The sequence below is a fragment of the Chlamydotis macqueenii genome, chromosome 12, assembly GCF_036417535.1.
Source record: "Chlamydotis macqueenii isolate bChlMac1 chromosome 12, bChlMac1.mat, whole genome shotgun sequence".
NCBI classification, from domain to species: Eukaryota; Metazoa; Chordata; class Aves; order Otidiformes; family Otididae; genus Chlamydotis; species Chlamydotis macqueenii.
In genome coordinates, this window is record NC_141567.1 from 1434847 (window position 1) to 1446030 (window position 11184).

Consider the following 11184-nt stretch of genomic DNA (forward strand, 5'->3'; position numbering starts at 1 on the left):
TGGTACAGGACCCCATCCCCTCCACCCCAAAGTGATGCAGGACCCCATCCCCTCCACCCCAAGGTGGTACAGGACCCCTCCCCTCCACCCCAAAGCCCCATGGCCCAGCCCAGCCCCTTCCCCTCCCTGTCCCGTGCTCTCTGTGCATCCCACCCTCCCCAGCCCTGACCGGGCACAGGCAGCGCAGCCGGATCTGGCTGCCAGAGCCCGTCACCCCGCGTCAGGGCGGGCAGGGAGGCAAGGGTTAGAAGTTTTCCTTGAAGAAGCGGAAGCCAAAGCGTTCGCAGTGCGCCCTGATGACTTTGGCAAGCGCCGGCGAGCCACAGAAGAAGACCTGGACTTTCCCTCTCTTCTCCTCCGCCACCTTCCCAAACACCTGCGGCAGGAGAAAGGAGGAGCGGCGCTGGCGGCACAGCCCGGGGATGGCCGGATCCCTGCTTGCTTCGGCCCCTGGCACAACTCGGCCTCCCTGAGCCCCCGCGGCACTCGCTGTCCCGCGGGAGGGAGAGGCTTCCCCACGTCTGGCTGTCCCGGTGCATCCTCCCGCTCCGACATGGGGCTCTCCCGTGGTGTCTCCCCCAGGGGACGTGGCTCCCGTCCCACGAGCACCATTTTGGCAGCGGGGCAGGGCCAGCCCTCACCTTGCTCCAGTCGGGGCGGCCGGGCTGGGTCCTGGTGCGCAGCCCCGTGATGGAGTCCCTCTGCTCCTTGGCGGCCAGCAGGTCCAGGGCCATCTGCAGCCCGACGGCCTTCACGTCGTTCTTGCCCAGGGCCGATGTCATGTACATGTGCATCTCCAAAAACCGCCCTGCGCGGTCAGGGGGAGCCCGGCTGCAGACGGGGGGTCCAGCCCCCTCGGGTCGGGCTGGGCTCTCCCAGGGGCGACGCCAAGCCAGTGGCTGGCCCCCGCCTCCAGCTCACCTCCCGGCTCCTGCTGGGCCTGCTCCATTTCCAGCTTGGCTAGCAGGCTGACGAACCACTCAAAGTGCTTCTGGTCCCGGTTGATCCAGATGAAGTCAACCTGAAAGGACACAGCCGCCTCCGCTTCGGAGCTGGCGGGCAGCACAGGGGCCAAATCCAGCCCCAGACCCCAACCGGGAAGGGATGCTCGTGGGATGCTCTCCACCCCCGGCAGCCTGCAGCCCTCCTGTCCCCGGGGCAAAGCTCAGTCCCACGTCCCCCTCCACCTGCTCCTACCTTCCTGAGCGTCATCTCCTCGTCCCGCAGGTCCTCGCACCACGAGTGGTGGCAGCTGGGGCAGCTCTGCTTTCGCCGGCGGTACCTGCGGGGGCAGACGCAGCCCTGCCTGCCCCACCGCCCACCCCCCTCACACAGAGCTTTGGGGGAGACCCCCAGCACCCGTTCCTCGCCAGCTCCGGTGCGTGCCCACAGACCTCCTACCAGCGGGTTTCCTGCAGTGGAAATCCCCGGGGAGAAGCCTAGCTAGCGAGGACCCAGCTATGGGTCGTGTGGCCACATGTTATGGGTCCCCAAGGTCAGAACTGAGGAGGAGCCGAGACGGGTGCTGCCCCACGGTGCTCATCCCGCAGGGAGAGGTGTTGGAGGACGGGGCCACCATGGCATACACCGCATGGCGTGCCTCCCAAAACAACACCGGGGCTCGTACCGGGGTCTGCTGAGCTGCTGCTGCGGCACCCACCTGTACATGATGCTCTGCAGAATGGAGGCAAAGGGGGTGATGCCGATGCCGGCGCCGATGAGCACGGCGTGCTCCGAGGTGAAGATCCGCCGCGTCGGCGTCCCGTAGGGGCCATCGATGTAGCACTAGGAGAGACGGGAAGGAGGAGCGATCCAGCAGCCCGGGGGTGCTAGAACAACGCGGACAGGAGCAGGGTTAGCATGCAGGGTGCTTGTGGAGCCCAGGAAGAGTTTGGCGTCTTTTCTGGGAGGCGTGTGGGAGCAGGGGCAGAGAGCGGGGCCAGGCAGGAACGCGAAGCCTTCGGCAGCACGGGGTTTGCATCCAGCACAGGGACACACGTGGGGTGGCCGGGCACACGCCTGGGTCCCCCCCGGGGATGCCGAGCACAGCCCAGCTCACCGGAGCCGGCGAAGGACCGACGTCCCTCACCTTGATGCCGCAGAGCCCAGGGGTCTCACCCAGCCCGGTGGAGACCTGCGAGGTGGAGAGACCAGTGACCCCCTCCTCCTCCTCACCCCTCACCCCTCCGTGACAGCTAGCGCTAAACCCGCCTGCTCCCCAGCTTTGCTTTTGGGTGGGTTTTTCTTTCCAGCTGGGTTTTATCCCACCGACGTCCAGCGCCAGAAACCTGTCACCCGACCGCGTTACCCAGATCGGCGGCGGTTTGGGTGCTGATTACAAAGGTGATTACCCAAATCCTCCCACCAGCTGTGGGGCGAGTAAGGGGTTTCCAAGGACCGCGGTGGGAGCAGGTGTGGGGCACCTCTGCTCAGCAGGGCACAGATAAGAGCAAAAGAGGGACGGGGACAGAAACCCCTTAAAAACGATGCCTGTAAATCCGTTATCTGCGGGGACTGCTCCTCCAGCCCAGACAGAATCAACATCCTGGGAGCTTTCCACCTCGGGATGAAAGCCGCTAAGGTGTCCTGGCATCGCCACGATTTACATCCGAGAAGTTTCATCTAAAACAGCTTTTTAACGAGCTCGGGCCCGTTTGGGAAGGGAGCGATGCTTCCCCTCCTCTCTCCAGCCACTGCTGTGTTGATGAGAGCAGAGACCCCTCCTCCCCGGCCCACCGGTGCCTGGGGCTCTGCCCCTGCTCCCCGGGGAGCGCGGGGGTCTCGATGGTGAGATGGTGCTCACCCCTGCCGCTGGCGGGTCCTCCTCTCCTGGGCCAGCAGCGCCGGTGGCTTTGTACGACGTCAGCCACACGGCTCCGTCCCCGCCGGTGGCCACGGACCCCTGCTCCAAGCTGGCCCTGCCACAGACACCTCCCTGGAAGCCAAAGGCCAGGGCATCGCTGGCTGGGACGCTCGCGGGCGTGCGATGCCCCGTCCATCAGGGTCACCCAGCCTCGGCGGAGGAGTGGGACACAAAATCCTCCCAGGCTGTGCAAGCGCCTTGCAGGGGATGCACACCATGAGCACGCCCTGTTCTCCCTTTTTTTTGCTTTTTTTTTGGAGCTTGACAGGCACAAGCCATCTGGCAGAGCCCACCACACGTGGCAGACGAGGACGTCGGCTTGAGAAACCCACAGGGACGCTGCAGGGTGCTCAGCCTGGCAAAGCCATCTCCTCGCAAACGCCTGCCAGCCAGCTGGATGTTAAGGTCTAACCTCCGCGCTGGCCGAAAGCTGAGCCCCCTCCGCACCAACCTGCGCCCAGCGCCGGCACCTCCTCTCCCTCCGGCTCCTGCTGAGCGGTTTTGGCTCCGGGCTGGGCGATCCAGGCTGCCGGAAGTATTCGTACAGCTTGTTGGTCCACTGGCCCAGCGAGCGGATGTGCAGCCAGAGGGTCTCTGCGGGATGAAGGTGGGTGAGCATCCTACCTGAGGAACCGTCCTGCAGCCCCGGGACCCGGCAGCGATCCCCACCAACGTCCTTCACATCAGCCCAGGGCTCGCAGTGGGGGCCTGGGCTTGCTCTGATGGTTGGGTGAACCCAAATCTCAAACCTTGGGTGCTCGTGGCACCAGGCAGGGCGTTCAGGTGCCATTTGGTCGCCACACCTTGCTCAAAATAACCCAAGTACGTGGTTTGGTACTTAGGTACGGGCAGAGACGGAGGGAGGTGGGCACGGACGCCTCCTTGCATGACCCTCAGGCCTCAGATGGGGCTCGTGTGATGCAAAACATCATCTTAACGATGCAAACTAGCATCCCGGTGATGCAGACCGAGCGAAGGACCGGCGCTCACCTGGCTGCTCGGGAGCGCTGCTGATGGTGAAGGGGTGCCACTCGTAGGCGGCGATGGCCGGGACGTTCAGGTAGACGTAGTCCCCAGGTTTGTAGTGGAAGAAGGGCGGTCTCTCGATCACAAGGTGAGTCACCTGCAGGAAGAGGGGACCGGAGAAGCTGGCAGCACCCGGCGGGTGCGTCACGCCGGTCGGTCTCGGCCGGGGTGGTCTCGGCCGGGGTGGTCTCCCTGCGGCCGCAAGCGCTCAGGTTTGCGTCTCCCACTTTAAACAGCGCCCAGCACGCGACGGGCGTAGAGCTCGGACCTGAGAAAGGGGTTTGTTCCCCTGTTTGCTGCCCGGCTTCGCTGTGGAACAGAAATCTAAGCCAGGGCCGGCCTTAAATAACGATTTTTTCTGAAGAAACCAAGGGTCAAAGCAGTTTTCATTTTGTCCTCAGTTGTTTCATCAGTTTAGATTTTTTTTTTACTTGAAAAACAGGCGAAAAGTCTAAATTAAGAAAATAATGGCTTGAAAATGAAATTGCTTTCACCACTTGCTGCAAACATTCACCAGCGCAGCCCGAAGCAACCCAGCCCCACGCGTTTTCCAGACGGGCTCTTCGTCGCGTCGCGTCCCGTCCCTCCCGCGCGTGGCTGCAGAGCTTCCAGACATCGGGGCTGTGCCCCCTCCCATGGCCCACTGCCCTCCTTCCCCCCACCATAATACCCAGCGCGGCCGCCCGCAAAGTGCTTTTTCCCCAAACTGAAGGTATTTCTGTGCACCGCAGCGTCTTTGCTGCGGCTCCGAGAAGGGGAGAGCATCGGGAGGGCGGTGGGAAGGGGCACGGACACCCGGCGGGCGCAGACCTTGGAGGGGAGCAGGTTGACCTCCACGATGCGCAGCCCCCCGCCGCGCCGCCGAGCCACGCCAACCGCCTTCTCCAGCGCGAAGAGGCAGCCGGGCACCGCAAACCACTTCCAGAAGTGGGGGCCGTGGAGGATGAGGAGGGTCCAGACGGAGACGTAGGAGAGGTGGGTCCAGTAGAAGACCTGCGGGCAGGGAGCGAGGAGGGGGCTGAGCGTGAATCCAGGCCACCCCAGTGGGTAAAGGCAGCTCAAATGATGCAGAAAAGCATGAAAACCGCCAAAAATTGCGAATCTGAAGAGGGCGGGGGCGCGCAAGGGAGGTATCGGGGGCACTGCACCAGCTCAAGAGCTCTCCCCCACCCATGGGCAGCACCCAGATGGGCACCCACCCACCGGACCCTCGCCCCAGCCCCCTGCTCCCCAGCTTTGGGCGCGGCGGGGTTTCCCGGGCCGCCACAGGACCCACCTCGAAGTGGCCACTCCGTCGGACGCAGGGGCTGGAGAAGGCGAGCATGGCGGCCAGCAGCGCCTGCAGCGCCAGCCCGGTCTGCGAGGCTGTGCCCCCCAGGCCCCCCACGCCGGGCCGTGCCGACAAGAGGTACTCGGCGAGGGCATGGCGCCCGTCCCGCTGTGCCAGCTTGCCTGGGGACACGCACGGTCGGGACGGGGCGCCTGCAGCACCCACCCGCCACCCACCCACCAAACTGTGGCCAGTTATTATTTTTTTTTTTATTATAAAGCACAGAGCCTGTTCCGGGGCACAGCATCGTTGCACAGGGGGGAATTTCGCACGAGGGTGGGTAACGCAGGCAGACATGCTCCCCCCGCATGATGCTCGTGCCCCTGAGCAGAGGGGTGCAGCCCTGGCACCCCACCGTGGGGTGAGGGGGGCCGTGGGGTGCAGACTGCACTCGGGAGCTGCATGAGGGAGTGGAAGCCATCTCTGCCCGGCTGGGAAGCCGCTAGAGGGGGATCGACCACAGACAGCGCGCAGACCGCGTGGCACCGCACGCACCCGCCGCCTGCCCGCACCCCGGGAATGCGCGCCCCCGCTCCAGGCCCTACACCCTCCTCTCTGGGGCATTTGCATCCCCCTGGGACATCTGCATCCTTCTCCATGGAGCGGGTGCATCCACCCTGGGACACGCGTGTCCTTCCCTGGGACACGCGCATCCCACCCCGGGACACCTGCAACACCCTTGTGATATAAGCATCCCTTCCCTGGGACACCTGCATCCCTGGGACACCTGCATCCCCCTGGGATACCTGCATCCCCCTGGGACATGTGCGTCCTCTCCATGGAGCGGGTGCATCCACCATGGGATACATGCCTCCCCTCCCTGGGACACATGCATCCCACTGGGACATGAGCATCCCTTCCCGGGGACATCTGCATCCCTGGGACATCTGCATCCCACTCCCAGGACATCTGCATCCCCTCAGGACACGTGCATCCTCTCCATGGAGTGGGTGCATCCACCCTGGGACACGTGCATCCCACTGGGACATGAGCATCCCACCCCTAGGACATGAGCATCCCCCAGGACACGAGCATCTCCCCTCGGGGCTCAGTCCAGGCTCCTGCAGGCTCTCATCAGGGCAGCGTGGGTGGTGCCCCCAGGCACCGAGGGGGATTTTCCGCTTTGGCAGAGGGGCTGGAAGCGGGGACCCCAGCGCAGGGCTGACGGGGCGCGTTAGAGCGGGCGTTGCCCCAGATGAACCCACTGCTCCCTGCCCCGGGAGCTGCCACTTACTGAAGTTGGCGACGTGGGCGCCTGTGTGCACGGCTGCCAGCGCCAGCACCACGTATCCCACGAGCTGGTGGAACACGACGTGCTGGTCCAGCGGCAAAACCTTGGCAACGGCGGTGGCTCGCAGCCAGGTCAGGCACCTCCGCAGCATCAGCACCTTGGGGACAGGGAGAGGGGCGGTCGGTGATGCTGGGGGCAACTGGTGATGCTGGGGGGCTCCAGAGCCAGCTCCCCACCGACACAGGGTGTCAGCCTGGAGAGCACCCAGAGGCAGAAATCAAGGACCCATCTGCTCCCAAAGAGCTCCCAGCCTCCCTAGCCTGTTATTTGTGTGTAATTAGAGGAGCCAGCCTGGTCCCACCACTGCAGAAGCCTACAGGCTCCAGCTCCTGCCCTCCAAAGAGCCCCCAGCGCAGGGATACGGCCCCAGCGTAAACGTGACTGCAAATACCCCAGGTAACCAGCACCCCAGCATCCCTCCAGCACCCCAGCATCCCTCCCGGGACCCACCACTCACTGGGAGGAAGGCGCAGTTGAAGTTCAGGCACTGCCCGCAGCCCCGGGCCACCGCCACCCACCCGCCCAGGCCGGCGTGTCGCAGGGCGGCCAGGGCGAAGAGCAGGAGGTTGAGGGCGGCGTAGACCCCCAGGAAGGCGAGCTTGCTGCGGTGGTTGTGCCAGTACGCCCACGTCAGGTAGCGCGGCTGGCAGCTCCGCTCCGCGGGCGGCGGGGGCTTCAGCCAGCTGGCTGCACTGGGACAGGGGGACGCCGGGGCAGTCCCGCAGCCAGGCTGGCACGCAGACCTGCATCCCAGCCCTGCACCCAGTATGGCATCATCCCTGCGCCCATCCCAGCACCTGAGCCCTGCACCCATCCCGGCACCATCCCTGAATCCATCCCTGCACCGATCCCTACATCCGAGCCCTGCACCCACCCCAGCGGCATCCCTACACCCATCTCTGCATCTGAGATCTGCACCTGAGCCCCGCACCCAGTGCGGCATCATCCCGGCATCCATCCCAGTAGCAGCCCTGCATCCAAGCCTGCATCCAAGCCCTGCACTCAGTGTGGCATCTGAGCGCTGCACCCATCCCAGCACCATCCCTGAATCCATCCCTGCACCATCCCTGAATCCATCACTGCACTCAGCAGAGCCTCATCCCAGCACCATCCCTGCACCCTGGGACCCAGCTTGGCGTTATCCCTGCACCCACCCCTGCTCCGTAAGGTGCCTGAGCTGCTCCCAGTGCTGGCCAAGCACCCGGTGGCCTGGGCACCCCATGAGAGCCTTAACGAGAGCACAGACCCCCACGCTGCTTCCTCCGCGCAGGAGGACAGAGGAGCTCACAAGGGAAAGCGCAGCCGGAGCGACCCGCCGCCGCTGCTACCTGATGGTCAGGTTCTCCATGACCTCCGGGAAAGCCTCCAGCTCCTCCCTGAGCTCCTCGAAGGTGACGGAGCCGCTGCGGTCCTTGTCGGCGGCCTCGAAGAGCGCCAGGGCGAGGTCGGCCAGCCGCTCCTCGGGCAGGGCTATGGCGCTCTCCCGCAGGCACCAGCGCAGCACCACGCGCAGCTCGGCCAGGTCGATGGAGCCGCTGCCTGCGCAGGGCGAGCGGGCGTCGCGGCGGGTCAGAACGGGGACCCTGCCGCAGCGCCCTGACATCCCCCTGGGGATTTTTGTCATTCCAGCTTTCCCAGGCGAGGCCGTGCCAGGTTCCCAAATACCGACGGGACTGAGGGTTGATATTTGGGCAGAGCGGAGACCGCTCCTCTCCGTGGCCGAGGGGGAAAGCGATTCACCCCAGCTGGGCTTATCCCAAGAGGGGACGGGGTGAGTGGCAATGTCCACGCCTGGATGCTCCCAGGAGAGCTGTGCTGCCTTGCAAATCACAACTCAGTTAAAAAAAAAAAAAAAAAAAAAAACAAATTAATCTATTTTTCCATCATCTTACCATCCACATCATAAACCTGGAAGAGGAATCTCAGCTTGTCCGTCGCATTCCCGTGTACGAGCAGGCTCAGGGCTCCCAGCAGCTCCTCCAGACTGATGGTCCCGCTCCCGTCGGAGTCGAACAGCGCGAAGAACCTCTCGGCAAAGAAGGACTGCGGGGAGGGGACGAGTGATCTCGCACGGCAGCAGGATGCTCTCCGCCGCCTGAAGCCTGACGCTACGAACAAAGCTCTCGCCGCTGGCAACGGGAATTGCCCGGCAAAGGCCGAAAGTCAGGGGGACAGCCCAAAAACAGGAGGGAGGAAGGCAGGCTGCTTTTTTGGAAGGGTTTGCTGGCACTGCAGGCAGAGGGGCTGCCTGGAGAAGGGAGGGAGCCCTGGGGATGGAGGGCTCGACAGGGCGGCAGGCAGCCAGGAGGGAATATTTACTGGGAATGGCCAAGGAGACCCTGGATATCCAATCAATTTTGCATTGGGGATGGTTCACCCGCGTTTTCTGCTCCTGCCTGCTGCAGAGGACCGCCGGGTTTCTCTCTCCCCCTCTCACGCGACATCACACAATTCTATTTTTAAGCTTAATTTTCTCCAAGCACAGTCAGAGACCACAGCTCAGCGTGGGGCTGCCCGGAGGAAGGGACCCTGGAGCTGGGACCCTGCGGGAGCGCTCACCTCCTTCACCTGCAGTGCGGTTTTGAACTCTTCCAAGCCGATCTCTCTGCCCTTCCCCGCGATGCTCTCGAACTGCTTCCTCACCCGCCGCAGCCACTCGGCATCCTCGGCCGCGCTCATGGCCAGGGACCTGCGGAAAGATGCGGCGCAGGGCGGGCAGCAGCCCCGTAACCTCCCGTATCCTTCAAAAATCAAGATGTTCTGGCGTTTCCTTTGCAAACAAAAACCAGAGCGGGGAGATGGGAAATTTCACTCCCTGCAGGCGCTCGGCCCTCTCTCCCTTTCCCTCTTTTCTCCTCAGCCCCATCCACTTCGGTCCCTGCCGTGACACCTCCCCGTGCCCCTCTCCATCTCCACCCTCGAAGCCCCCGTGCTCCTGGCAGATCCGTCACCAGCTTGCCAACAGAGTCCAAAATCGCGGCCGGCTCTCGTTATCCCGGGAAACCAACAGGAAAGCGGCACAGAGGCGTTTCACGAGGAACCAGCCTGTGCTGTTCTCCCCCGGCCCCCTTCCCAATGTGGGGCACAATCCGGGGCTCTCAGCGGACGGACAGGGCGTTCCCTGGGAGAACATGCGGTGGCAGAGCACATTCGGGGCAATCCGGCAGGAAAAAGGCCCAAACTTCTGCTCGCACGCCAGGAGGGCGCTCCCGAGCCCTCTCCTGCCTCACACCGCTTTTAGCTTATCGTCTCTCCTACCTCTCACCCGGGTTTGTCGGCAGCCTGGCCGTGCTGTTGCTGTGTGGTATTTAACAGGTAGCTGATCACAGCTGTTGGACGTTATTCTTTTGATTTCCTTTATTTTGTATTTCTCGCACCATCAGGCAGCCTGACCCTGGGACGCGCGGGCCCTGCAAGATCCGATAAAGAGCTCACATCCACCCGGCCCTTCAGGGCCCGTTCACCGGCCGTCAGGAACACACGGGGAGGTGTCCTCTCCATACTGCAACCTTTATTCCCCTTCGAACAAGTCCCACTTGTGCAGCACTGAACCGTGGCTGCGCCGGGAGCAGGTTGCCATGGGGATGTCAGGACCAGAACCCGGGCAGTAAACCATTCCCGCCTTACCGCTCGGGCTGGTGTCACGGCCGTGAGCGCGCAGGGAGGCGTTTTGTACGCTAAGCGGCAGAGTTTCGCTTCGCTGCCGGAGCCGAGGCTGCCAAGCCCAGCTGGAAAATTCCCTCGGTCTACTGCCTGACTTGCTCATTGGAAAGTTTGTGAGCTTTGGACAAAAATCCCCCACCCAGCTCCACGGGGACGCAGAGGTGGCTGCAGGTCCCTGGTGCCGGGAGCATCCTCGGCCTCGCCTCTCCTCCCTCACCGCCCGAGCGTCTCCGGGATGGGTGCCCCACATACCGGAGCGCAGAGGACAGGGAGGGACTGGGATGAGGCAGCAGGGTCCGACAAAACGTGTAGGAGAGGCCGACGCACTGCCCTGCGGTCGGCACCTTCTCCCTCCTGGCTCGGTATCGCACTGGAAGCTATCAGGAAACACAAAACACATCACACAGAGCATCTCCTCGGGTCACACGTCATTCCTCACATAAGGGCTTATTTCCCCAACCGACGCGCTGGATCCTGCAGACACAAGCCCCTCTTTATACTCAGAGTGTTTCCATAATACAAACATACCGTAGATATCTCAAATGAAAAAGAAGAGACCTTAGATGTGCTAACAAGACTTAATAAATTGTGGTCAGGCTGCTACAAAAAAAAAAAAACCGTAAGAGATTGTATTCAGACATCTGACATTGCACAAGGTGGGATACCAGATTATTTACTCCTCTTGGAGCTGGCGGATGTACCGGCACAAGTCTGTTTTATTTCAGTCCTTGTCTTAAATTCCTCGTGTAACTTTATGAAAGTAAGCCTGACAAGTCAACCTCTCAAGAACAGCACTTCTGTTTTCTCTGCCTGCAGCGATTCCCCTCCCAGGCTTTCAAAGATGACCACAAACCCTGAATTTTTTGCACGGCCCTGGAATGCGTGAAAGTAACCCAAGTCAGGCAAGCTAGCCTGAAGACAAGGACCCGGTTCTATGAAAACTCCAATGTAGGCTGTTTCCATTTAAATCACCAATTAAACCTACTTTTTGGAGTCAAATTGTACATCTGT

General features: G+C 62.6%; 1 protein-coding gene across 1 annotated transcript; it reads right to left on the minus strand.

Annotated features, from left to right (window-relative positions):
- Positions 1-244: 244 nt before the first annotated feature.
- On the minus strand, positions 245-10507 carry NOX5 (NADPH oxidase 5). The gene is made up of 17 exons (XM_086757526.1): positions 10426-10507; positions 9070-9199; positions 8403-8553; positions 7839-8049; positions 6968-7202; positions 6454-6607; positions 5166-5341; positions 4700-4882; positions 3854-3986; positions 3315-3457; positions 2804-2935; positions 2090-2134; positions 1661-1785; positions 1198-1282; positions 922-1021; positions 642-808; positions 245-376 (listed from the first exon to the last, which is right to left on the minus strand). Exons 2-17 carry the CDS (start codon positions 9187-9189, stop codon positions 245-247), a joined length of 2292 nt encoding a protein of 763 aa, XP_086613652.1. The 5' UTR covers positions 9190-9199; positions 10426-10507.
- Positions 10508-11184: the final 677 nt, after the last annotated feature.

What these genes read in the sequence shown, in the direction of transcription:
- NOX5 (XM_086757526.1), bottom strand. Translation starts at nt 9,189, where the DNA reads ATGAGCGCGGCCGAGGATGCCGAGTGGCTGCGGCGGGTGAGGAAGCAG. An exon ending in CGCCCACGTCGCCAACTTCA is followed by an intron (nt 5,342 to 6,453) that starts GTAAGTGGCAGC and finishes GCGTGTCCCCAG; the next exon opens with GCAAGCTGGCACAGCGGGAC. An exon ending in GACGGAGTGGCCACTTCGAG is followed by an intron (nt 4,883 to 5,165) that starts GTGGGTCCTGTG and finishes CCCTGCCCGCAG; the next exon opens with GTCTTCTACTGGACCCACCT.